We start from the raw sequence: 25,384 nt of genomic DNA on the forward strand, positions 1-25,384 counted from the left end.
ATTACATTAACAGATGCAAATGCAAAAGGTAAATTTAGTTGGCACAGTTGACATTTTAACTACACAAAGAAGATGAATATTCTCCCCCCGCCCCCATCCTGCCCCAAATACAACACTCTTGTGATTTAGACTGGTACCTGAAACTGACTTTCCTGTTGAACAAGGTTCTTGCTAAGTTTAAAAATTTAGCTTTCCATGGGTTGTGTGCTTCACAGGTCATAATTAGCATCAAGCTGTCAGCATGACTTAAATAAATAGATAAAAAGGATATGATTTTTAAATGAAAGATTGAAAATTACTGTCATTTTTTTAATGATCAGTGTGTTTTGGATTCTTCCAAGGGACGTTTTGAAGCTGTGTCTGCAGCAGTGAAGAGAATGAGACTGGTGATGTTTTCTGGCCAAAGACCAGCTACCATAACAGCTTCTATTTGCATGTGAGTTCTTCCAGCCCCCTCCAAAAACACCACCTTGAACAACACCCAACCTCTGCTGTCCTCCTAGCTGTCCCCAGACACCAAAGTTCAATAATTTGGTGATATGGATCACTGTATGCCATTGCTTAGGCCTGTATTATGACTCTGTTCAGTTTAAAACAGATACCACTTTAAGGCTGGGATCTCAGCCTGCCTGGGTTACAGAAACAGGGACAAGAAGTTGAAGAGAACCACTTCACACATAGCATGGCACAGCCCTCACAGATCCTCCTTCTTTCTCTACAAAGGCAGGACACAATCAGAGGTTCCTGGGTTAACCCTATCCCATCAGGAGGCAGTGGGGAAGCCACACAGGACCTCAGAGAGGCTGCAGGAAGCACAGACGATGGCAGAGGGGCCACACTGCCTGTGCCAGGCATAGCACCACAGACTGAAGGCTGAGCCAGGTGCCAGGTCTTGCACTTGACCAACTCAATAACCACTTCTGACCAGGATGCTGCACAGCTTGGTTAAAAAAACAGCACTTGTGGGGTGCAGTTGGTTTCCTGCCCCAAGTGCCCTATTGTCCCTTCCCACATAGCCTGTTACAGTGGCTGTGCACTCAGCATCTGGCACACCTGTTACTGACAGAACTGAATTTACAGAAAAGGAGCAAGTGTTGGAATGTACAGCCTTAAAAAATCCAAACTGATCAGATACTTCATCTTCCAAAAGCCTCCACTGTTGTATTCTGAAGTAGTCAGACCCCACAGGGCAATTTTTGTTTCCATCCTTTATATACATGCGGTATTTGGAAACATTGTAAAATCCGAGAAAGACTCACCTGTTCTGAACCTGACGAACATGTCAATAATATAGATAATATCAGAAACATAATCCAAGAATAGCCACATTTTAATATGGTCCATTTGTAGCTCATCAAAGCAGGCTCTAAAGTAACAAAGATTAAAAAAAAATTAGGCCAACTGCATAAGCAGAGTACTTGCATTATGTGCCCTAGCTGCACATTAGTGCATATTTCTGGAACAGAAATATTACAGGCAGCAAATCTCCATGTCCAGACATCTGCAGACTAGAGCTATGTCCAAACAGACACCAGGATCTTTCAGAATTCAAAGGTGCTCTGGACAGGAATACAACTCAAACACATAAATGCCATACGAGTACACTTAGGGAGGATTACACATATCCCTACAACTAAAAGTGCATGAGGTTTCACATGATACACATCTCCATGAAGATAATTCCCAAATAAAATATTTGTTTCTCACTGGCAAGCCATCCTCATCCCCACCATCTTACACAGTGTAAGAAAACCATTTCTACAGCCTTCCATCACTTTGATTGAAACTGATTTCTACATTCTACCATGGGAAAGAAATACTTGAGTTAAATCTGCCTGCCCTTTGAGCATTCAAAAGATGCATTATATGAATTTAAGAGGCCTCCCCACTGCCCACATCCTTCCTTTCTGTTCTCTCCCGGGTGGTGGGAAGCCCTTATCCCTGGCAGTACTTAGGGATGCAGTGGCCAGGACACAGCTCAGCCACCAGCCAGCAGGTGGCACACAAAGGCCACAGCAGTGCTCAGGAGGACACTCATTGCAAGTTACATCCACCTGCTTTTAGAGAAAAAGGAAAAAAAAATAAACGCTGGCAATCTATTTCCAGTGGTATGCATGTCATATGTCCCTAAGGGCATATGAACTGTAAATCTTCCAGGTAAGTCACACAAAATATAGTGCAGGGAGATAAGAGGGTGATTTACATAAGAAACATTATGATTGAAATGTAAAATTGTTATTAACTCAAGTCCATACCTGCACACTAGCATACACCAGTTATAGAACACGGGTGCTGCAATTACGGTTAGCCAGTTGTAGTACAGATTGCTTGAAGGATCTATCACAAAGATCTCCTTTTTCGGCCTGGAAAGTAAAACATGCAGATTTACACTGGAAATACAAGCAAGCAACCTGCTAGATCTCCCTCTTCTTCAGGCTGCTTATTTCACCATGAACTTACAGATGCCCACGAACAGGAAGTATCCATACAGGCAGTGCAGATGAGATACAGGCACCCCATCTGACAAGCTCTATTTCTTTATTTGACTCAACTTTGGAAAAAGTAAATAAGAGTGGAAAGAAAAACACAGACATCCATATCTCCCAGGCTGAAGCCCACAGCCTCCTGTATTAACCCCCACATTGAAAAAAAAGTTATTTGTTAAAAGTTTCTTACTATCACTCCAGTTAGAAGGTTACACTTCATTGCTAAAGAAAGAGCCTTCTTTTGCAGGCTGTTGATTTTTAGCAAATTCTATTATGGAAATGACTGTGTAAGCATGCATTTGAACAAGTAAAACACATGTGCATTCAAATGGATATCTGTACAAGTAAGAATCTCTGTGTGCATATGCACACACAGTGTGTGTGCCTAGAGCTGAAACATGTCTTAGTATGTAAAAGGAAATTTCACACATTCACAGTCCTGGTCCTTAGGCCTCACAACAAGGAAGTGATACTAAAGGAAGCACACAGGCCTGGAATGTAAAGATTTAAAGAACAGCACAGGGTATGTGCAGAAGTGCCCACCTCCAGCATGAGAAAGGTTGATATGGAACAGAGAGCAATTAGACATGTAATCAGAGGATATAAACAGTGATGGATTTGAGGCCCACAGCTGCAAAATTACTTCAACAGTAGAAGTGTGATCTGTGGACTGTATAATAATGTGGAGAATAAGTGACCAGGCAATGCTTGAATATGTATTTATGGGACTTCTCCTAATCTCCAAGAATGCAAATATATTAAAACGTAATGATAATTTATTTCAAATCTGTGTGTATTTTTGACATTACCATTGCTGTCAGCTGAATGTCCAGGTAATGTGAGCAAAGGAAGCAGCTTTAATCTAAAAAGGATTTACTTTACTATATTCACTATTGGTTTTAAACCATTTCTTCCAGAATACAGGTCACCACCTCAAAACTGGTGACCATGAAATATGGTTGTTATATGTCAGAGTATACTACCTTGCAGACTAATTTTCTTCAATGAAATGTTTTAAAACATTCTTGGCTACTGCAAAGCTTAGGCTTTCACAACACAGTAATTAAAGTCAAAAGAGAGTGCTTTGAAAAGAGAGTGCTTTCTAATTGGGAAAAAAAAACAATTAAAAGCTTTGATTAATAAAGATCCCGAGATCAATCAGATTCCATCTGGAATGCCCTCAAGTCTATATAGCAGGTACCACCATATACATACATATAAACCTACAGTATATTATTCTAACATACTCCATAACTGTGAAGGCCAAATGCATTCTCTTTTTTATCTGCCATCATTGTTACTTTTAATCACTGATAATACTAAATTGTGCTATATTTGGGTCAGCTTTACTGGAACAAAGCAAGAACATTTCTGCCAAAAGTATTCAAATTACTTCATTTTGTTATAAAAATACCATATCCCCTAACCAACAGAAGCAAATTTTAGTGATTAGTAGCAATGAATTGGACCACATTAAGTAATTAAATATACCAGTCAGTGAAATAAATAAACTTACTAGCAAACTTTCATTTTCTATATATAAGATATTTTGACATGGTAGGATGAACCAGATTTTTGGTTCATCTGCTCTGTATCATTATGGAAATTCTGGAACTATGAAAAGTCTGTGCAACTCTGTAAAGCAGGTTGCTGTCCTAAAGTATAATTAAAAAGTGATCTTCAACACCAAAGGACTAGAGATAGCTCAATTCCCTTTTACTGACACAGGAAGATGTTTCTGAAACACCTAAGCAAAGGTCTTCAAAATAAAACAACTTTGCTCAGCAGTTGAAACCTTCCCAAAGGGGCAAAAGTATTAAATATTTGACAGGCTAAGAGTCTGCAGTTTACTGAACAATGATAAGTAAGTGTTACAATGAAATGTTATTCTATGTTTTGTAGTGTAGGAGATGTGCTACAATTACATTCATTCTTTATACTTACTCTTCCTTTTTTTTGTCATCTTTTTTGTCATCTTTTTTGTCATCTTTCTTTTCCTCTTTCTTTTCCTCTTTTTTCTCCTCTTTTTTCTCCTCTTTAACCTCTTTCTTTTCTTCCTTTTTGCTGCACAACATAATGCAAGGCTTAGAAATATTACCAATACTAAGCAGTTCAGGTAGAGGGTGGAGGTTTGGAAAATAAGACTAGATTGCACAGAGAAGGACAGGGATCCAACTGGAAAAAAGAGTTTACAGGCTGAAGACCTTTCAACCTGGCACCACCACACTATCACATCAGGTAACCAGCTGGCTGATTCCCTGCATTAGTCGCCCACACCTTCTTGACTTTCTCAGACATCAGTATACCAGGCTGATTTTAAGTAAATGCTTTCAGTTTGATTGACTCTTAAAGAATCCAGGAATTTAAAAAGAAATTTATCAAATTATGACAGAATGTGAAATGGCTTACCAAACTATCAACGTTCTTTGCACAGTCAAAATCTCAATGTGACTGTCTGAAGCTTTCATAGTAATTATAAAAATTAGGATCTCCTCTCATAGTTCTTTAAATCCAGAAAAAATTTAATTAATTAATTGCCTCTGGATCAGAATTGCCCCATTCTTAGGCTTGCCTGAACAGAAGAGTCTTGAAATATGTTAACTTCTGCAGACAGGCCCAGAAACACATTTCAAACCTACAGGAAGCTAACATCCTTCTCGAGATTCTGACAATTTTAAAGCTAGATATACTACATGCCTTGGTCAAGAATCATGTAATATGATGTGAAAAACAGTGCTCATTTGCACAAGCAGAAAATCCATAATTTTTTATTTGAAATTTGTCTAATCCTTGAAGCAGAACATGTCCTTCTTAGAAAAGCCTAAATATTCCTCACACTACACTGTATGTAGATAACAAAACTCCCATACACATAATATCTGGTTTGAATTAAGGCCATGGATTCCTGCTCCCATGGGAGATTTGTTTTCTCCTCTGAACTGCCAAGACTAGGCCTGAGTCTCCCTTTGCACTGGTGTCAAGAAAGACAAATGAGTTTAATGACAGCAACATCCCAGAGCAAGGACAGAATATGGAATCATGCTGTCCACAGGACCTGTGCTTTCTGTGTACAGTTCCTCATATTGCTCAGAATGGTCTGTGCTGTAAATGGCAGTCACATCTAGGAATGTGCTTGTTACAGGGAAAAATAAGCTCTCCAAAGGAGATGACAGCCACCAGTTTTAAGATAGTAGCATCTTTCCCCAATCAGCAACGAGCACCTGTTCCAGTTTTTACACTTAGACATTTCCATGGCAATGCACCACCACAGTGTACTTTGGAAAATCCAAGACTCATTTGCTAAAAAATGCTGAGATCCTCCCCTCTGCCACATCCAGGGGAGTACCTACCAAGTTGACCAAGAACTGAAACCTTTGAAAGTACATAGTGCAAGGGAGCAGAACTGGAGGAGAAAAGAACCTTTGGATTGACTGATCTTCTATTTCTACTCACGTCTCAAATCAAAGAAAGATTTTTTCATTTACCAAGGTTGTTTCCTACACAGCAGTAGGAACTGGTTCTCAAGAATTTATTTCTCTGGACTGACTGTCCAGAATTTTACTGCTTCATTTTCCAATCTGCCCCCAAAACCCCTTCCTGTTTAAAAAAACATGTGTGTCAGAATTTCATGTCAGATTACCATGCATGGTGTCTCATCTAAAGGCAAATGCACACTTGCTGCTGCTAGCATTAATGTAGTTCCTCAATACTTCAAATGCCTGGCATTCTTATCAGAATGGAAGAGTTACAAATAGACAGAATTTTCTAAGAGTAGGGCCACTGTACGTTGGTGGACCTTGTTATGCGGGTAGAAGTAGGTTGAGATCAAGAATCAGTCCAAAAGTCTCAGTAGTGGTGAACTTTGGAGAGAATATTTTGACAATTCCAATTCCCTCCTATGTTTGTGTTTTATTTTTTAAAAAGTGAAGAAACTTTATTTCACACAGCATCTGATAGCGATATTTGTTTTCCTGCCTGAGATCTCCCACAAACTCTTCTGTCAAGGTACCTTTCCTAAGTGATTTTCTTCTATTTATGTTGCCTCTGTTCATCTTTCTGTTGTGGTAACTCCCACCTTATCATACTCTCATCTACTTGGCAATGGGAGTTGCTCAGAGGAAAAGGCTGGCCATAACCAAAGACTTGAAAGCATCATGTACAGTTCCATAAGACATGGCATGCTTAGGTCTTTAACATAATGAAAAGTCCATTTTTCTTTTTCTTTACCATTAACAGTGAGTAAACTGGAACCCAGTAACTAATAAAACAGTTTGTGTCTGTCCTATTTGACCCCAACACTGTGGCATCCAGGCTGTTTCTAAGCTGTGTGCAGCTTCAGACTTAGAAACCTACTACATCAACCCTTATAAAAACACTGTCATAGTATATGAGAGACTCAAATATTTACATCCCTCATCTGTCAAGTACTTTGCAAATCAAGTATTTTTTTCAGACTGTTGGGCAGGTAGACAGACAGGTCTCGTCTTTATTTAAAAATAATGAAACATTGAAAGGATGAAAGTCTTGCCCATGGTACTTGAGCCCTTGTCAGAAATAGAGTAAGGCAGAAGTATTTCTGTCCAAACCAGTCCTGTGGGCTCCATCTATCAAGCTCAGCTCCAAGCTTATAGCACTTCTTTTATATCAGTCTAAATAAAACTCTGCATATTTCTGTCACTGTTCACTGCACACAGATTTTCCTTTTGAACAAAAGTTATGCAAACCAAACCAAAAAGTTGCTTTAGGAGCAGTAGGATCTTTTGTTCTGCTACATGCACAAAGGTTTTGCAGCATCATTTAAAGTGTATAGTTTAAACTTGTCTATGATAGAATTATTTGGAAAAAAAAAAACCCCAAGAGTTTTCTATAAGTACTTCTGACACAATCAGAAGATGTGCTAGTTACTTTTCATTTTTTGTTTGTTTGTTTCTTTTCATCTGGAAAGGAATGAAAAAAACTACTATCATTATGAATGAGAACAGTTCTGCTGCTGGATAGTAAAGAGCAGGTATGTCTTCAGATTATTGTGGTCTAAGACAAGCAAAAAACATTGATGTTGGTGATTTTAAATTACAGTAGCTCTTCACATTGTTTAATAAATTTCTCATTGGTGTAACACTGTGAAATAGCTTGTCAATTTTATAAAACAGACTCAAAAGAACAGCTTCTGTCAGACATTCAGTGGCAATACCAGCCTTATGGTGTCTGTCTTCTAAAACAACAGTACCTGATGAATTGAAACATAGACTTTTAAAATAGGGACATATAAATGGGTTTTGGTGCCCTCATCAGTATCCACTTCTTTTTGGCAACCTGAAATTTTAGGGACACTTGATTTGCCAAAAGGGACCAGTGTGTTAAAAGAGGAAAACCACTATTAGAAAATTAATACCTTAATCTCATTTAAAAACTGAAAAATTAGCGCACCAATTGGTAATGCATTAAAATCAGCCAGCTGAACTACAGAAGGTAGGGACTCAATGCTTAGTCAAATTCATTCCTTGAGAGGAAGAGGTACTTTCAGACAAAAAGAAGTTCACAGGGAGCACAAAGGATGTTTTTCATACTAAGAAAACTAGACCTTTCTCTATAATAAAGCTATGCTCTTAGGAAAGGATTAGGACAAACTAAGGAGTTTATACTACAAATGTTACTAGGCTGGATAGGGAAAAAGAGAAGGTGCTGGTAGTGAAAAGGTCTTTGAAAGTTAACAGTACTTACTCTTCATTGGTGTTGTTGCTAAAGTTGACATTAAACCTGGCCAAGGGCCAGTGACTGCAAGCAAATTAAATAAAACACATTAAAGACTGTAAAGGCTGCTGGTATTTCATGCACGTGTTTACCAACACGACAGATTGACTCACGAGCTTCTCACATATGCACTGATAAGATTAGCAAGGTCAATTTTGACTGTTCTGATAAGCCCCTTTGCATAACTGCTTCAAGGCACCAGTTCCTTTCTGTCATGTGCCTGGCATACACATTTGTGACCACATCTGATGTCTGAAGTCTGTTCTTAGGCGTATTAGTGCATGGCAAGATGCACCTCACTATTTTTAGCCCTGTAATCATTGGGCTACTATTTTAAGCTTTCTTCAATCCTTTCAAGTCCTCTTCACAGATGCAGTGTCAAGGCTTGTAGATAAGTAATGAGCATACCTACCCATTGTTGCAGAATTAAGCCTTCATGATACAACAACTGAGAGTTCCTGCCAACCAGCAGCAGCATAAAACTGAGAAGGCAAGGATGGATGCTCTCAAATTGACTTCAAAGAGACTTATACAGAGGTTTGTTGGTCCATGATCAATGTTCTCTCCAATTACTTCCTATCTTCAGTTGCTACTGATCCAGACACCTGAGAAATCAGGCAACAGTCTGGCTAATTCACGCTCTTGAGATGAATTTGTACAGAGCAGATCAAGTGAAGATAACAAGGCTGTGCTGGACTACAACAAATCAAAGTAACCTGCATAATGCACAGACCTTCAAAGATTTTTGCTTTAATCTGAATTGCTTGCTGAGATTTTTGGAACTAATTACTTGCTTACTTACCAATCTTTATGCAAAAGAATATTGGAGTCTCTCTTCAACACCTAATGCCAAAAAAAATCAGCTTTTGTCTGGAGACTTCATGTTCCCATTTTAGTTGGAGTTAAATTTAAAACACCATATCATACATTTATAAAGTAATAATAACACATCGAGTCAAAGAACATAAAGATTTCTCTTTTGTTTTATTGGAAAAAAATTAGGATTGAACCTGCCTTCTACACCAAATACTGCATATGTGCTAATAAGTGAAGTCAGCATCCAAAGGATTTTGTCATTTCTACATCAGAAATTTTCTGCAATGTTATCAAGTGGACTTCTTAGTCAATGTAGCAAAGCAATGACACATTCTGCACAACTGCTTCTTTACTGTTCCCTAACATTTACAAATAATGCACGTTAAGATTCTGAAAAGCCAAAAGTAGAGGCATCCTAGATCTTGAAATAGAAATTACATTCTCCTCAGTTGAGAGCAGTTTAGCAACATCAAGTTACATTTGATAAAATAGCAGTTCTGAGAAATCATTCTACCTGAAGCAGCATGATCAAAATCCTTTACTTCAAGATCTTGGTCACAGTGTGTTTGAGGAGGAAAGATAAAGTCTTTGAAAGTGGAATACTTCAGTTACGTGAAGATTCCTGGGCAGCATTAAATACTCTGTCCATCTCCCATGCTAAGCTCCTTGCCATCTTCTTAAAATACAACTTACATTCTAATTACCAAGAAAACATGACAACCTCAGTCATCTTCAGTTGAATTTAAGCACCTCTTCTTACCTGTTCACTGCCCCGTGCCGCTCCCGGGCACCCAGGAAGGAGCGGATGTTGCTTTGCCTGGTGGACACCTCCACAAGCTCTGGCCCTCTGACACGTTCCAAGAAAGAATCAGGCCTTTGGTCATTGTGGTGGGAGTGCCTTGTGGCCCATGACCTCACAGATAAGACAAATTGTGATAGCCTGCATGGAACACACACACAAAATCCACTGAACCAGACAGAAACATGAGGGGGTTTAAAACATCCCTGCAAACACCAGCCCAGGATTTTTCTCCACACCTCCACCTGTCTTGAAATTAAACTTGATGGAGTAACTGTGAACCCAGCCACTTGCCACAATTTCATAGATCACCTTCTGCAGTGGATCAGGAAAACACCTCCCACATCAGTTCCTATTCTACTATATCATCACAGCAGGAACAACAGAATATTCTTGCTGAGTTGGGCCTTTGCATCTCAAAATTAATACTTTGTGACATCCATCCAATGCAGTTGTCTTAGATGCTTGAGAATTTCCATTCAAGAGTCATGTTATGTTACCCTAATATTTAAACTGCTAGGATTCATGTTTACATCACAAACTTCCCTGTACGTTCATTACTGTCACTACACACACGTGTAATTCAATCTATCCTGGAAAAGGGTAAAGGAAACTACAAACAAAAATTAAAAAGGAAGCTCTCAGTATGACTTTATATATTTGTGTGCATTATGTTTACACAAAACACACACCTTTAATCCTTTTTCATGTAAACTCAACTTCCTGCAGAGTTTGTCATCTACATCTGGTGGTGTCACTATCTGAAAACCAAGCGGGGAAATACAAGTTTGTTCTCCACTACCTAAAATGATGAAGTGTGAACAATGCTCTTTAAAATACCCTAGTTTTACAATAATTTTTTTCTTTGCTCTTTGAAATACACTGTTCTTAAAGTGATTGTGGTCTGTGTTGTGTGTAGCAATGGTATCTGAAAGCAGAGCACTGCAGTCTCAGACACAAAGCAGACACAAGAAGGTTTTGAAGCTCCACTTCAGGTTTATATTTAAGTCCTAGTAATTTAAACAACTTAAGACAATGGTCAGCTTCAGTTTTGCTTTAGGGCTCCAAATCCATCATAACTGGATTCTAAAAACTGAGAGAAATTCTCACACTCAAAACACAAAGATCTCATCTCCTCCCTTTCCAGAGCCATTTACCAGAAGGAAACAATCATTTTGTTTTATTTGACAGGAAACAAACACTGCATCAGCTATCAGCCAGAACCAAACACTTACCCATTTATTTTACAGTCTGGCCTCACTTCATGCATTTCCCCAGAATTCAATGTATATTCAGATACAGTTATGTAAAAAGAATTTATTTTTTTATATTTGACAGATTTGTTTGGGTTTATTCAGTCTCTCTCAGATTCTAAGACTTTTACTAGCAATAAGTCAAATGCAACTTCTGTTCTTTCTTACAGACCTACTTCAGCTGGACTCCATTTTTTCTGGAAAGTGATTTCTTTGGCCTCCCAGTTGTGACTAGTCTCTTTCAGCAAATTGAACATAATACTGGAAATTATATTAGTTAGTAATTTACCTTGCCATTGCTCCCCTACCGGTGAAGGAGCTCGCCTGGGATTCAGGTACATGTCCTCCCTCCACAGAAATGACACCCTGCAGCTCTGAACATGCATCCTCACGAAGTGAATGGGCTCTGCAAAAACAAATTTTTTTTTAAGGAATTCCATACAGCCTTCACCAGACTCACCCCCATCTGGTTCTCTCCACCACTGCATCAGGAAACAGTCCAGAAAAGTGTCCTCTCCCTAGTAATACAGTGGATATTTGATAACCATATTGCTAAGCATGTGTTCCTGTTCTTCTGGAGCCATCCAATATGAACTGGTCATATATTCCAGCAAGAAGCTAAATATTACTTATTAGCATTTAAAAAAAAATAGCATTTGAGAAAAAAAAAAAAATTAGCCTTGTCTTCCAGCAGTGGAGTTTTGAAATTGACTTCACTTGAACCTGAACTTTATTAGGGTCCAGATTTTTTTATAGTACTCCTTGTTTTTCTCAATATTTCTCTGTCTTTAATAATCACTTTTACAAGACTTTGTTACATCCATTAAGGATCACTTTTTTCCACCTTTGTAATGCAAACAAAAATTCTCACATGGGTCTGTTAATCTGTATAGACAGGAAAACACTGACTAAAATGATACTTGCAGTATCTTCATAAGAGCTGGCAGCAGCATTCTGAATGCACACAAGAGGATAATTAGCAGCTCAATTGTATGTGCACTCACAGTGGAGAAACTAGCAGATAAAGAATTAAAACTTTTATTATTTCTACTCAAAGAACAATAGAACCTGATGGTCCCAGTATTCTCAACTTGTTAGCTGTTTTCTTCTTCTCTTCCAATAACAAAACACCGTTTGGTACTGAAAAAACTTTTATAACCTACTTTATGTCACCAGTGCTGAGAATATTGTGGTTGCCAAAGTTAACAACCTTCCAAGGGACAATGAACAAATTTATGGAACAGGCATTCATCATAGATTACCAGACACAGAGCCCACATTCAGCCCAAGAACTCTCTTGAGCTGAATGCCGGGAGAATAGCAGAATGTGCCCACATTTTTCAGTATTTCCTGGTGAAATTGCTTACAGACCTGCTGGAGAAAGGATCCTGGACTAGTTAGTGTTTTAGACTGCACTACTATGGTTGGTTTAAGTACTTTTATTCCCATTTACTGAGTAAGCATATTTTATGTGATCTTAGCAATAAATTCTGATATTGTTAATGGCACTGCCTAGTAAGTGTCTAAGTTCCCATTACAGCCAATGACCATCTCAGGGTTTGATTCAGCTGCTTCAGAATAGAGTCTGGTACAATTTGGAACACCTCAGAATGCTTATTTGGACCTCTCCAGATACATAGGTCTCTCCTCACATCCACTAGCACCAGCTAAATGCTTCAAATGGTATCTCAAATAACATTTGATGCCTACTTTAGGCAACTAAATACCTCTCATAATCAAGAGAGCCAAAGGAGCCTGAAGAGTTACTGAATTTGAGAATAAGCTGAGCAGTTCCCTGGGTGCTGTTGACCATCAGTACTGTCTTCATCTCCACTCAGGACAGCAGGCACCTCTTCACATAAAGACACTGAAATCCTGATGCCTATAGGGCACAGCTGAATCCTACTTTCAACTTTAGATAGCCAGCCTGTGTCTACAAACTAATGTGCAGACTCACCTATTTGAGCTGTTTCTATATATTCTATACACTTAAAGATGGAGATTCATTTGTTATTTTTTGGGGTTTTTTTCATTTTTGTTTCAACAAAATGAACCAAGGTTGTAACACCCTACGGAATAAGAAAGTGAGCACATGAATCACTGCAGCATAAATGAGCACAGCATTTTAAAGATCAGTAGCAGGTTTCTGTTAATTGTTGCAGTGAATGCTTTTTCTTGGCAACACCTCATTTCACAGCAGAAAAGTGTTTAAGTACATCCTTAGCATTAAGCATAAATTTAACACCCACGGACTTTAATAAGAATTAAGTAATGTGTTTAATTGCTTTGTTGAACTATAGCCAAGAGGAGCTGGAGGAAGGTAAAGGCAAAGAAGAAATGTTGTTACTCTAGCAAATGTGCTTTTTTACCAATATCTATAGTTGCATATTTTGATATAAGATAGAGAAGAGCTGAAGTCCTGGGTGGTTTCTATCTTTTGGTACAGACATATCCTAAAGGAAATCTGAATTTTTTAAAAAATAACAGAATTTTTGAATGGTATTATGAAGATATTGTATATACTTACCAACAATCATTTCAACAATCAAAAAACCTTAAATATGAGATCTCTTTTACAGAGAAAGACTGTATCTTCTTACCCATCTATGAAGTCCTGCAATTAATGCTGATAATATCAAACTTTCCTCTAAAAAATGCCTCTTCAAGACCATCACCATGATGATAAAGTGCAATTCCTATTTCAGTCCCTCTATCTGTCAAAGTCATTGCCTCTGAAATTGCAGATGATCACAGGGATTTAATTCTACATTTAAACCTCTATAACCCCACTCTCACATCCCTGTCAGTAATTCCATTCTGTGAGCTGCCAATCACTGACATCTGCTACAAATAGGACGTTTAAAAAAAGGGAAAGGAAGAGGCTCATTTTGACCTGTGTTTTCACTTTTTCTAACAAATCACTGTTGGAGAGACCCTAAGGAACCATGGGATAGTGTAACAACAGCCAAGCCTTACTGTGCAAGCAAATCAGATCCATTTTCACTACTGTAGGCACATTTATGTGAGAGAAATAAAAAAAAAAAAAAAAAAAAAAAGGACCAATTCAAACAGAGCATCTGTAGCTGCTAGGGACATGCAATCCAAAATTCACCATAATGCAGGGAGTCCCATCAGCCCATCAGGATTCTGGGTGCTCTAGTCTGGGTGTGCATTTAAACAGCCTGACAAGATCCACATAGAGGAGGTGGTTGGCCATAACAGGGCAAAAGCAGAAAACTTTTACCAGCCTTTACTGATGCCATGGATCTTCATGCATCTTTCCACAGGCCCAGCAGGCTTTGCCCAGTCTAGAGGAATGACTGGCACTGTGCAGTAGGTGAGTGCAAGCTCACTGGCACATTTCAAACAGCTGCTTTAAAACTACCAAAACTAGAGAAAGGTGCATGTAAAGAAACTATTACATTTCCTCTGTACAGAGAGACAGTCTGAAAATCCAGAACAAAAATGCTGATATTCTTTATACCCTAAAAATTTTCCCTATCACAGGAACTTTCAAAATATCATAGGCAATTTGCAGAGGTTGCTTTAAAAAAAAAAAAAACAACCTTCCCAAGCCTTCACTGCATGGTACTGGAAGGATCTTTTTTTTTTCACCGAATCCTACATACTCTGTTGGAAGTCTGCTACCTGTGTGCTGACTTGAGAAAGAGATTTCTCTTTAATGAGTTAGTGTAATTCCCTCTGAGGTGAAAATTGGCTTTTTTCCCCTGAGGTAATACAGCTCTAAGTTCTAAAACTGCAAGCCATGACAACCTCCCTGTGTCTGTCTCTTCTGTACTTTGGATAGATGTTGTCAAGTCTGGTGCACTGTTAAGTGTGCTGGACTAACAATATCACACCACAATAGTCCCATAATTCTTACTCCCATTCCCAGAGCTACAGGAATTCCACAAATTATGAAGAAAATCTGTACTCTTGTCTGTGATGAAAGGAAGATATTACCTGATATAGCCATTTTCAATTCTTTCAATTTCTTCATCAACAGTTCTGACAGACAGGCTGTGTATACCAGGGTAGGAGTGCTGGGTGTTGATTTTTGCCATTTTGCTTTACATATCAACATCTAAATGACAGCTGAAATGAGAAAAAAATTATGAAGGCTGCTCAGTACTTAAAAAGAGTTTATTATTAAACCAGTGGAACAGCAAAAAGCAATTTCAACCATTTGCAGAACAGTCAGTGATATTTACACACACATATGACATGTATTTCCTGATTTATTTGCAGAAGACAGAAAAGTGTTAGTAAAGATTCATTATGACCAAAGAAAAAGGGTTACATGACACCATATTCTTTTAGTCTCTGAGCTTTATGGACTACCCACACTGTCATACCTATTATCCATAGTGAAATTGCATTTAAAATCTCATTAAAAGAAGGTTAGAGAGAAAGCCAACCAAAAGGAGCCAGGTAATACATGTGTTAGGACAACCCATTCCACTTTACATTGATTCCCCTATGCTAATTTTATCTATTTTATGATTAAGCTTTTATTCCAAAAATCCATATTAACCAAGCAGATAACTAATGACATTTACCCCTTACCTTAATGCAGGCCACCCTATAATTCTATATTATTAAAACTGCACTAAACACACACTAGGGGTTTTTATTCTAATGCTTCAAAACAGTCTCTGTTAAGATATTTAGCAGCTCATCTCCTACAAGTTTTTAAAAATTTGCCTGAATTCCTTTCCAGATTTGACCTTCAATGCCTTTCCAAATTCATATCACATCTACCATTTACAAAATGAGTTTTAAGACAAGTGTCTTACAAATGAAGGACTGAAAGATTTCAGTGAAAGCTTTGCATTTTTAAAAAAGGAAAAAAATGTTTTGAAACTCCATTCAGGAACCTTTTTTGTTTGAAATAGGACTAGAATGAAATTCTCTCAGGATCAATCAACTCCTTCACACTAGATTGTGTCCACTTTTCACCTATAATCCTCTGTCTCACTGGCTACACAAGATCCACCTTCAACACCAAAAGATCTTTCAGAAATTTTGTGACCTGAATTATACCTGAAGCAAAGCTCACTATCCATCATTAGAACATTATGCACCCACTTTCTTAAAAACCAGATACCTGATTTATCCTCCACTCACTTCCCATACATTTAAAGAAAATAATATGCAACATTTAAAATTATCTAATATATTTTAAAGTATTGGGTTTTGGGGTTTTTTTTTAATCCAGAAATAGTGAAATTCCTCTAGAAAGCGCTTTGGGCATCACTTAATTATTTTTATTAGTATTTCTCATTACTAATTTTGCCTCAGTGCAGACCAGTTAATGTCTAACTGTGTCTCACCTTAAACTGAGCCTTGTTCATGGTGATTAACCAAAGTTTTACTGGGGAGAAGACAGGCATTTTTACTACACACTGATATGAAAAAATTGAATTATTTCAACCCACTCTCAGATTGGAATGTTCACTCAGAAGAATTAACTTCTAAAGTGTAGATAATTTATGTTAAAAACATAACTCAGAGTTTTAAAAGCTTGATAATGGGAAGAATTATTCATAAGATAAGCAACAAAGCATTAACCTTTTTTCTAAAGATGTTCTTTCAGAGCAAATTTAATACTGAGTTAAGTTTTTGATTAGTTCTGACACTTAACAGTTACCCTTATCAGTTCTGATGATTCATAATTGGATTGATGTCTACCTACAGCAGTTGTTAAAAACAACTGTCACCTGGTTTAGAGTCTCCAACAAAGTAAGCAACTCTGCTAAAAAACCAAAATTGTTCAAACAATAAAATCATGAGATATGATAAAACTCTTCTGAAGTCTTGGGATGATGTAGATAATTTGCTACCAACACCATGGATTCCCTCACTGAGAAGACACATTGCTTCTGAAACTGGAATTAGTGAACAATCCCTCTCTATGTTTCAAATGCTGTAGGTATGGCACATGGATTTTCAGATGCATTTGTGCATCAGCTCCTGAAAGTTTGGTTAAAAAGCTCTAAGTACAGTACTTCTTTAAACTTAAAACTGAAATGGCTGAAACTGGGTATTACTAGTCTGGAGTTAAACACTTTCAAATAGATACTGGAATTAGATATTCCAAACCTCCTGAAATGCTTGAGTGTGCCAGTGGAGCACTGAATACAGGAAACTTTATTTAGACGTTCAAAAGCTGTGCCACTAAAGAAGAAAAAACAATAATAGCATATGAAGCTAAACATTATTTTGGATTAAAAAACTGAGAAGACAGAAAGGAAGAACAGGACTAAATAGTCACCTTCACCACTGCAGAAGTTTAATAACAGTATTCCTCAAGGCTCTGTAGGAAAAGCTGTGGTTAATGATGCTGATGGAAAGAAGGAGTGGTGATACAGTAAGATCTCAGGACAGCAAAAAATGGTACAGGCAAGAGAAACAAAAGGAGTGCAGGGAACCTCAGGGTGGCCAACATCAACTACAGCAATTTCTCAATCTGATGGTAAGTGATGTGCAACATGGGCAAGGGGAAACCCATGAATACAGGTGAAAAGAATGAAAACTACTGCCCTACATGCTTCCAGTTGAACTATATGCTCTCAGAAAGGGAACCTGAAAGGGCAGTTTTGGATTAAATACTAGGAAGAAATTCTTCACAATGATGGTGCTGAAACACTGGACCAGGTTGCCCAGAGAAGCTGTGGATGCCACATCCCTGCAAGTGTTCAAGGCCAGGTTGGATGAGGCTTTGAGCAACCTGGTCTAGTGGAACGGGAGTTGGAACTACATGGTCCTTACAGTCCCTTCCAACCTAGATCAATTTATGAATTTATGACAGAGGTACAGCTCAGTGAAACAATGTGCTCACTGCAGGGCAGGCTTGCTGACACAACAACTGACAATGTATACATGGAACATGTGAATGACACAACACTAAAACTGCTCCATGAAATAACAGTGACAACTTATCTGGAACACTCTAAGTCCTTCTCTTAAATAGAAAGCTAAAGCAGAATATCAGCAGAAAGGTAACAGCATGGCAAGAATGATTAAAGATATGGAAAAGGGAGAGAGAGGAAAATGAGGCTTGCTCACCCTAGAAAGGTGAAGACTAAAAAGTTATAAATAAAAATATGTAGCTAAAATTTCAGGTCATTTCAGATCCCTTACAATTATTTCAGCTGTAAATTTTGTGTTCAATATACAGTGAGGTCTGAGCTCTTATTCTGCACTGTACTGGAAGAAAGGAGGGGAAAATTTTTCACAGAAATACAACTCTACTATTAAGCAATAATATATATTAATATATATTTTGGAAGGAGGGAGGAAGAGTGGATGAAAGTGTGTTATATATGCCCAGCTGTGGAAGAGAGAGACTGAGCACAGGACTGATAGAAATAAACAGGTACAGGGGAGGTGCTGAGACCTCCTGAAGCAACATGGTTTGTCACTGAATAAAGCCCATAATGTTCTGACAAATTACTAGCTATCTGATGAAGAAAAATTATTTCCAGGCCTCTAAGAACTCTAATTATAAATGTTTTTAATAGTCTAGGGAGGAGACTGGCATTTCAACATTAGATCCAAAATATGGCAAGGAACCAACTGAGGAGCAGCTTAACAGGAGTCAGCCAGCAGAGAAGTCCTGAAGAGACATGAGGCTCCATGACCACCTTCTGCAGGGCCACAGAAAATAGCTCCAACCATCTGGGACCTGCAATTCCAAAACTGCCACTAAACACTGGCTCTCACAAGGCAGTTTTAACAAGTGAGAGGAGCTCAGCTTCATATTTAAAACCATGATCCTTACAAGTGGTGGGTTGGCCTTGGCTTGCTGCTGGATGCCAATACCCAGCTGCTATTGCACCTTCCCCCCTCAGCAGCCCAGTGGGAGAAAGAAGATAAGAAAGCTCATCATGAGTCAAGAGAAAAAACAGGTAGAAAAAAGACATTGGGAGACCAATTGTCACCACAGGCAAAATGGGCTCAAACTGGAAAACTTAATTTAGTGCAAATTAAAATAGAGTTGGATGGTGAGAAACAAAGACAAAACAGTCTCCCCCTCATTTTTCCCCAGATTCAACTTTACCCCTATATTCCCAACTCCTCTACCTCACCCAGCAGAACAGGGACTGGGAAATGGGAAACAGCTGCAGTCAGCCCATAAAGTTTCCTCTTTGCTATTCATTCCCCCTCACACTGTGCCCCTGATCCAGCCTTACTGCAGGCTGCAGTCCTTCAAAAACTGCTTCAGTGTGGGTCCACTCCATAGGCTGCAGTCCTGCAGGATAAACCTGCTCCAGTGTAAGCTCCTCATGGACACAGTTCTTGTCAGGAGAACCTGTTCCTGCACAGGCTCCTCTTCACTGGCTGCAGTCTGCTTCAGGAAATCCTGGCTCCACTGAAGCATGGACACCACAGTGGATGTCTGCTCCATCATGGTCCCTTCCAAGGCCTGCAGGGGAATTCTGCTCCAGTGCCCACACCACCACCTCTGCTCCTTCTTCTCTGACTTTGCTTTCTGCAGAGATGGTTTTCACCCTTTTTTAACCCCTCAGTCCCCACACACTGCCTTTGTGGCATCCTACTTTTTCTCAAGTGCTTTTGCCCTGGAAAAAAAAGTTGCAGGGGATGAGCTGGAGCTGGCTGGAGCTGTGTTAGCACAGGCAGCCCTGGCTGCTGCTCACACCTGGCCCCACAGCCCCTCCCAGCTGCACCCATCCCACACTGGTACCTGCCCTTCATAAATAACATCTCCTACCTGGGAACTATGCTCTTTGCTCTAAATATTTAAAGCTAATAATTACACTGAGGGTAAAACTTGATTACATAAAGGCTGACAAGGCTGGCAAATCCACGTTAGGCACTTAGAATAGGTATTTAGCTCACAAGTGATTTAACAAGAGAAACAGAGGGACAGACACAGACCTCTGAGCCTCAATGTAGTCACCCAGCAAATAAAACTTGAATCCCTCCTAGCTCTTGAAAGATTGGCATCTCTACCAATGCCTTAAGCAGTATTTTAACATGCTTTCTCACCTAGTATTTTTTTTTTTGCTACCAAATGTGCTTACCTGAGAGAGATTAATAATTCCACACTCAAGAACATTGCTTTTCAGTGCCTAAATCCCTGAGACTGAAACTACAGCTAAATAAGACAGATGTATTATCCTACTAAAAATTTAACAAATTACATACATTAGCAATAGCACTCCCTGCTTGAAATGCAAATGGTCCAACTCTTTTATCTTCTTCATTTTGGATTCAATATCAACTGAGGTTTTGTGTCAAACTATCTGGTATAAAATAAGTATTTTTAACAATACAGACAGTTGTTTGACAACAAGTATGAGCTCAAGTAACATATGAAAATTTTGGATTCACATAAGTATTTCCTAATTTTGAAAATCTGGTTCTATTTATCTCTTTAGAACTACATCATTAAAGACCTAGAACTAGAGCTACGAATACTGCAGTATCTAAATTTTAGGAGCTCTGCCATCAAGTGGATTTCCTGAAGTAGGAATGCAGAAATGCAGCTAAGCAGGAATAAGGCACTAAGAAGGAAGCTACAGATGTGAAATGACTGAAACTAAACTGGGATGCTGAGAATAACTGGGCTTCTAACTCCAGGCCAAAATGAGTGGTACCCAACCCACGGCCATAACTCTCCTCTCTCCCAAGTTGATTCACCTGTTTGCAGCAAATTGCATTGTGCTGAGCAGCTGCACCTCAAAATTTAGAAACCTTTCAAGTCTGCTTCAAATTAAGCAAGACAAAACCAGTTTTCCTCCTTTTTCAGAGCCCACCACCAGTAGATTATGGGATACCAATAACTTTCTAATGGGTTTTCAGTACTCTGAGAACACCTATGGCATCAGGACAATCTGTTTTCAGCACCCACTGCAATCTGAACACAGTCAGGACCTCTGAGCAGCTTTGTGCTGGGTTTCAGACAATTTTGCAACTTCTCAGCAGGAAAAAAATCCCAACACACAGGCACTCACTTTACTGTTATAAATTATAACAAATTCAGGGAGTTGACAGCTATCTGCTAGGGCATCAAACTGAGCTCTGCAGCCTGTCAAATATCTGTGAAGGATCTTTGAATTACTTTAGTCTCCCACTCTAGACCACTGAGAGTTCATGTTTGGGCGACCCTAGCAGTTCCCTTCTGGAGCAGAATATGTCAACCCAACCTAACTTAATTCAAATTGCATATCAACCAAGAATTAATACACCTGATACAAAGTAAATATATCAAGTAATAATGACAGATCACGCTATTTTTACCATCACTTAGTATTCTTAAAGCTTGCTTGTTTTGAGTAAAAAGACTACAGAAAAAATATGGCAGAATTCAAAAAAGAGCTTTTCAAGGTGAAATATTTTTCTCCTTTTTAAGGAGAAAAAGATGACTTTACATATGATTTTACAATACATCCTATGTGTTTGTGCAGTTGTTAAAATATTGTTGGTCTTGAAGCTTTCAACATTTATTTATTGCTATGGAAGCAGTGATAAGCTGCATAGGATCACTTACATCATTTTAGTTAAGACATGTTCCAAATCCTCGCACAGCCTCTCAGGTTCAACCCTGATAAATCTTTGGGATTTATTCTGGGATTTGACCTCCACCTACATGATCCTTGTTATATCACTTGCTAATAGCTGTAGCTCAGCTGTGCATTATGTATCTTCTGTGTGTGCCCTGTGACAGGCTGCAGCTCCAATGATTCAACCACCAACGGCAACAAATCAAAGACTGGACACTGAACTTTTAAACAACGACATGATTTGAAGACAAGGCACAACCTCTTCTTCAATGCTTTGGAGGTTTGTAAATTCACCTGCAGACTGGACTCAGGCACACTCATGGAAATCAGCTCTGTATGAAGGCTATTAGATCAAGCTCAGGGAGTAAAAAAAAAACAATCAGCAGTACCAACTTACCCCCATGAATTAATTACAGTTTAAATCAACAATTCTTAAATTCTAGGACCTCTTTTAAAAGACCACTTTTCCAAATTACTGTCTGCTACATCATATTGTATTTTCTACAGCCTATAAGTACTGACATCTCCTGATAATGCACATAATTTATATGCATAACCTAGTAGCCTCAGTACCAGCCAAGGATGTCAAATACTCTACCTCTCACAGGTACTTTGGATGTGCATGCACTTCACAAAGCACTGAATTATTCATGTATGTATAATTTGTAGTTTTAGAATGAAATGCACATGATTACCTTTGATCTGTTTGATGGTTGAGTCTCTGGCCTCCTGTAGTACCAAAATAATAATTTAAATAAATTGAATTATTTGGACCAAGTTTCTCTTCTGTAACTATGAACTAATAGCAATATAGTTCTATTTTCTAAGATTTACTGAAGATTTCTGCAGACAAATTCTTTTTTAGATTGGAAACTTCTCAGGAGAAACTTGCTGTGGATATTGGATTTAACATAGTAAATGAAACACAGCAAATTAAAACAATCAAGTCACATCATTCTGTTGCCAGTTTGGGTTAGCATGGTGCAGATATCCATGTTTCTATACAGCAAATAAGCTCAGTGCAAGGCTTCTGTAGCCACTCTAAAATTCACGGGTTCTGCCGATGTCTCCTGTCAGTTGCATTCACGTATTAACTCTTAAAAGCAAACACAGCAGGGGCACGAATGCAGCATGAGCACAGCAGGTTTACACTCCTGAGTGTGTGCCTATAAAATAAATGTGTGTGTTTGCATGCGTGCACGTGCATACGTGTGAATGTTCCCATGCAAATTCACTCCCTGCCCACTTTGGGAGCTATCCCATTTGGCTGGGTACGAGAGGTAAATCGTGTCACGTTTCACAAGTGGTAACGAGGCATCTTACCGAAGAGGATTTAAGAGATGCTAATGAAATGAGATGGCAACATTGGAGAAGGCTGCAGGAACAACGTGCTGAACCGAAATGACTGAGCTTGGGTGCAAATTGGATGACAAGGGCTGGGATACACGGACGGCACAGCTGAGACATGCTGATATGGAAGGATGATGTATAATTTTTTAACGCTGATGTGTTCTTCCCTCAAGTCATTCACTAATTGTCTACCATGATTACCCTTGCTGATTCAACATCCTAGCAGTCCCATTTTCATTTGCAACATGTATTTTTCTAATCAGATGGTTTTAGCATGCATACTCCAAGAAAACATGAAAAACATCAGAGAGAAAAAACCAAAGATTGTGCTGACTGAAGATACACAGTTATGCTATTTCAAAATCTGTAACGTCTGAAACTACAGATGTAATTTTACTCAGTTGCAAAAGTAAAAATTATAGATTTTAAATACAACAATCCTTTAACTATTTGCTTTGAATGTAGCAACTACACATCTGGAAAATAAAATACAGTTAAAACATAGATCAACAGGTAGTAACATTTACATTTAATATAATTTCTTCAGAGACCTAAAGCAATGTTCATGTCACTTTTCCTTATCTTTGTTAGACTTTTCCTTCTGACAAATGAGGGGACCTTGCATTGGAGAAAGACACTGACAATGTATTCTACATTCTTAGGCAGACTATGGCGTGGATTACAGCACAAGACTTTTTCAAAAGATGCCGTATTTCCAGAACCAAGATCAATTTACTGGAAGCACCAGGAATAACCGGAAAATTACTCCCTTTCATTGTTTGTAGTATTTGCCGGCAATTTTTATAAAGGATTGGACAGCCTCATGCTTACTCCAAGGCACCAGACAGTGGAGAAATTAAGAGACACATTGATCAAGCTAGTAAAATTAGGCATCAGTCAACAGGAGTGGAGCAAATCCCCTGAGCCCCACGACAGGAGCGGAATAAGTCTGCTCAGCCCCACTTGTGTTCAGATTTGTGACCTGAATTAATTAATTGTATATACATAGATTTCTGCGTTGAGTAATCAAATTAACACTTTCCTTTAAAATTAAATAAATAACAAAGTTTACGTTTCCATTTCAAGCTTTTGAGCTAAGGTTTGGGATTGAAGTCTGATGCAGGACATGATGCCCCTGTCACGGTCATGACAGATAGAGAGGGTTACTGCTTCAGACTCACCTGCCCACACTCTCCTCCGCAGCATCCGAACTCCGGAGCTCCGTCCGTCCGTCCGTCCGTCGGTCCGCCTGCCTGGATGCGGGCCCGGGAGATCTCCCCGAGGCAGCGCTGCCCCTGGCCGGCCCGGACACGCTCCGGAGCGCCGGGAGCGCAGCCGGGCGGCCCGGCGGGGGCGGCGGGGCAGGGCAGGGCCCGGCGGGGCAGGGCAGCGCCCGCCGAGCCGCCCCTCCGCGGGGCCCGGCCGGATTACAGCCGCAGCCCCGGCGCCTAAGCCCGGCTCACGGCAAAAGCCGCTCGAAGGGCTTTGCGATCCTGTTAAGTTCTCGGAGAGGATCAAGACGTCAAAGCGGCTCGGCGGCGCCCCGGCACATTTCGTGCCACGCCGAGGAAAGTTGGGCAGGGCAGGACAGGGCAGGGCCGGGGCCGCAGGCGGAGCGGGGATGTGCAGCCCCGGGCGGCCGCACGCTCTGGCTCCCAAGGCAGCCTCTGTCTGTCCCTCAGGCACTGCCCGGTACCCGCGGCAGTCGCTGTCCCTCAGGCACTCCTCGGTGCTCGCTGTCCCTCAGGCACTCCCCGTGCCCGCGGCAGTCGCTGTCCCCGGCGGGGCGGAGCCGTGCCCGGCGGCGCTCAGCCCTTCTGGCCGCGGCCCCAGCGGCCCCGGGCCGGGCAGGGTCTGGCTGCGGCCACCCGCCTGCTGCTGCGCATCAGCCGCTGGTCGGGTCCGCTCCGGTCCGCTCCGGTCCGCCGGGAGAGCCCGTGCGGGGCGGGGAGGTGCGGCGGCGTTCCCGGCCGGCTCCCGCCGCCTCCCCTGCACGCAGCGCCCGCGGCTCCCTCATCCGGGCCGGCGGAGCGGCCGGGGGCGGCGCGGATGCTCGGGAAGGCGGCGGGGACGTGCCGCTGCTGCCAGCTCGCTGCTCCCCCTCGGCAGCCGTCGGGAGTGATGTCCCGGGCTCTGGCTCTGTCCCTGCGCGTCCTGCCCGAGGGGAGCCGCGAGAGGATGGCAGCCCACAGCCGCTCCCAGCCCTGCTGCTGGGCCGACACCCTCTCCATCCTGAGAGGCGCTTCTCCTCGCGGTACCCAGGGTAAATTTCTTTTTCAGTGCTCGCTCCCTGACCTCCTTGAGGGTGCTGACCCTCATTTTCCTCTGCTGAAGCTCCCTCGAGGCTTTCATACTCCCCCGATCTCCACCTGTTCAGTTCTTATTCTGCTTTTCACAGGG

The 25,384-nt window shown here is 40.3% G+C and overlaps 1 protein-coding gene across 3 annotated transcripts in view; it reads right to left on the reverse strand.

Moving 5' to 3' along the window:
* CNGA3 (cyclic nucleotide gated channel subunit alpha 3) overlaps positions 1–24,691 on the reverse strand; it is a 30,734-nt gene extending 6,043 nt beyond the window's left edge. The window contains exons 1-8 of one of the 3 annotated variants that reach the window (XM_079314071.1): positions 24,166–24,691; positions 15,069–15,200; positions 11,395–11,511; positions 9,814–9,993; positions 8,208–8,261; positions 4,431–4,550; positions 2,256–2,363; positions 1,260–1,366 (exon numbers count right to left, since the gene is read on the reverse strand). In XM_079314071.1, coding sequence (XP_079170197.1) covers positions 1,260–1,366; positions 2,256–2,363; positions 4,431–4,550; positions 8,208–8,261; positions 9,814–9,993; positions 11,395–11,511; positions 15,069–15,169 — 787 coding nt within the window. In that variant the 5' untranslated portion in view covers positions 15,170–15,200; positions 24,166–24,691. The remainder of the gene's footprint in view (positions 1–1,259; positions 1,367–2,255; positions 2,364–4,430; positions 4,551–8,207; positions 8,262–9,813; positions 9,994–11,394; positions 11,512–15,068; positions 15,201–24,165) is intronic. The other 2 variants (XM_079314072.1, XM_079314073.1) reach the window with 2 other exon arrangements.
* Positions 24,692–25,384: the final 693 nt, after the last annotated feature.

The sequence above is a fragment of the Erithacus rubecula genome (genome assembly GCF_903797595.1).
Source record: "Erithacus rubecula genome assembly, chromosome: 1".
In the NCBI taxonomy this organism is placed as follows: domain Eukaryota; kingdom Metazoa; phylum Chordata; class Aves; order Passeriformes; family Muscicapidae; genus Erithacus; species Erithacus rubecula.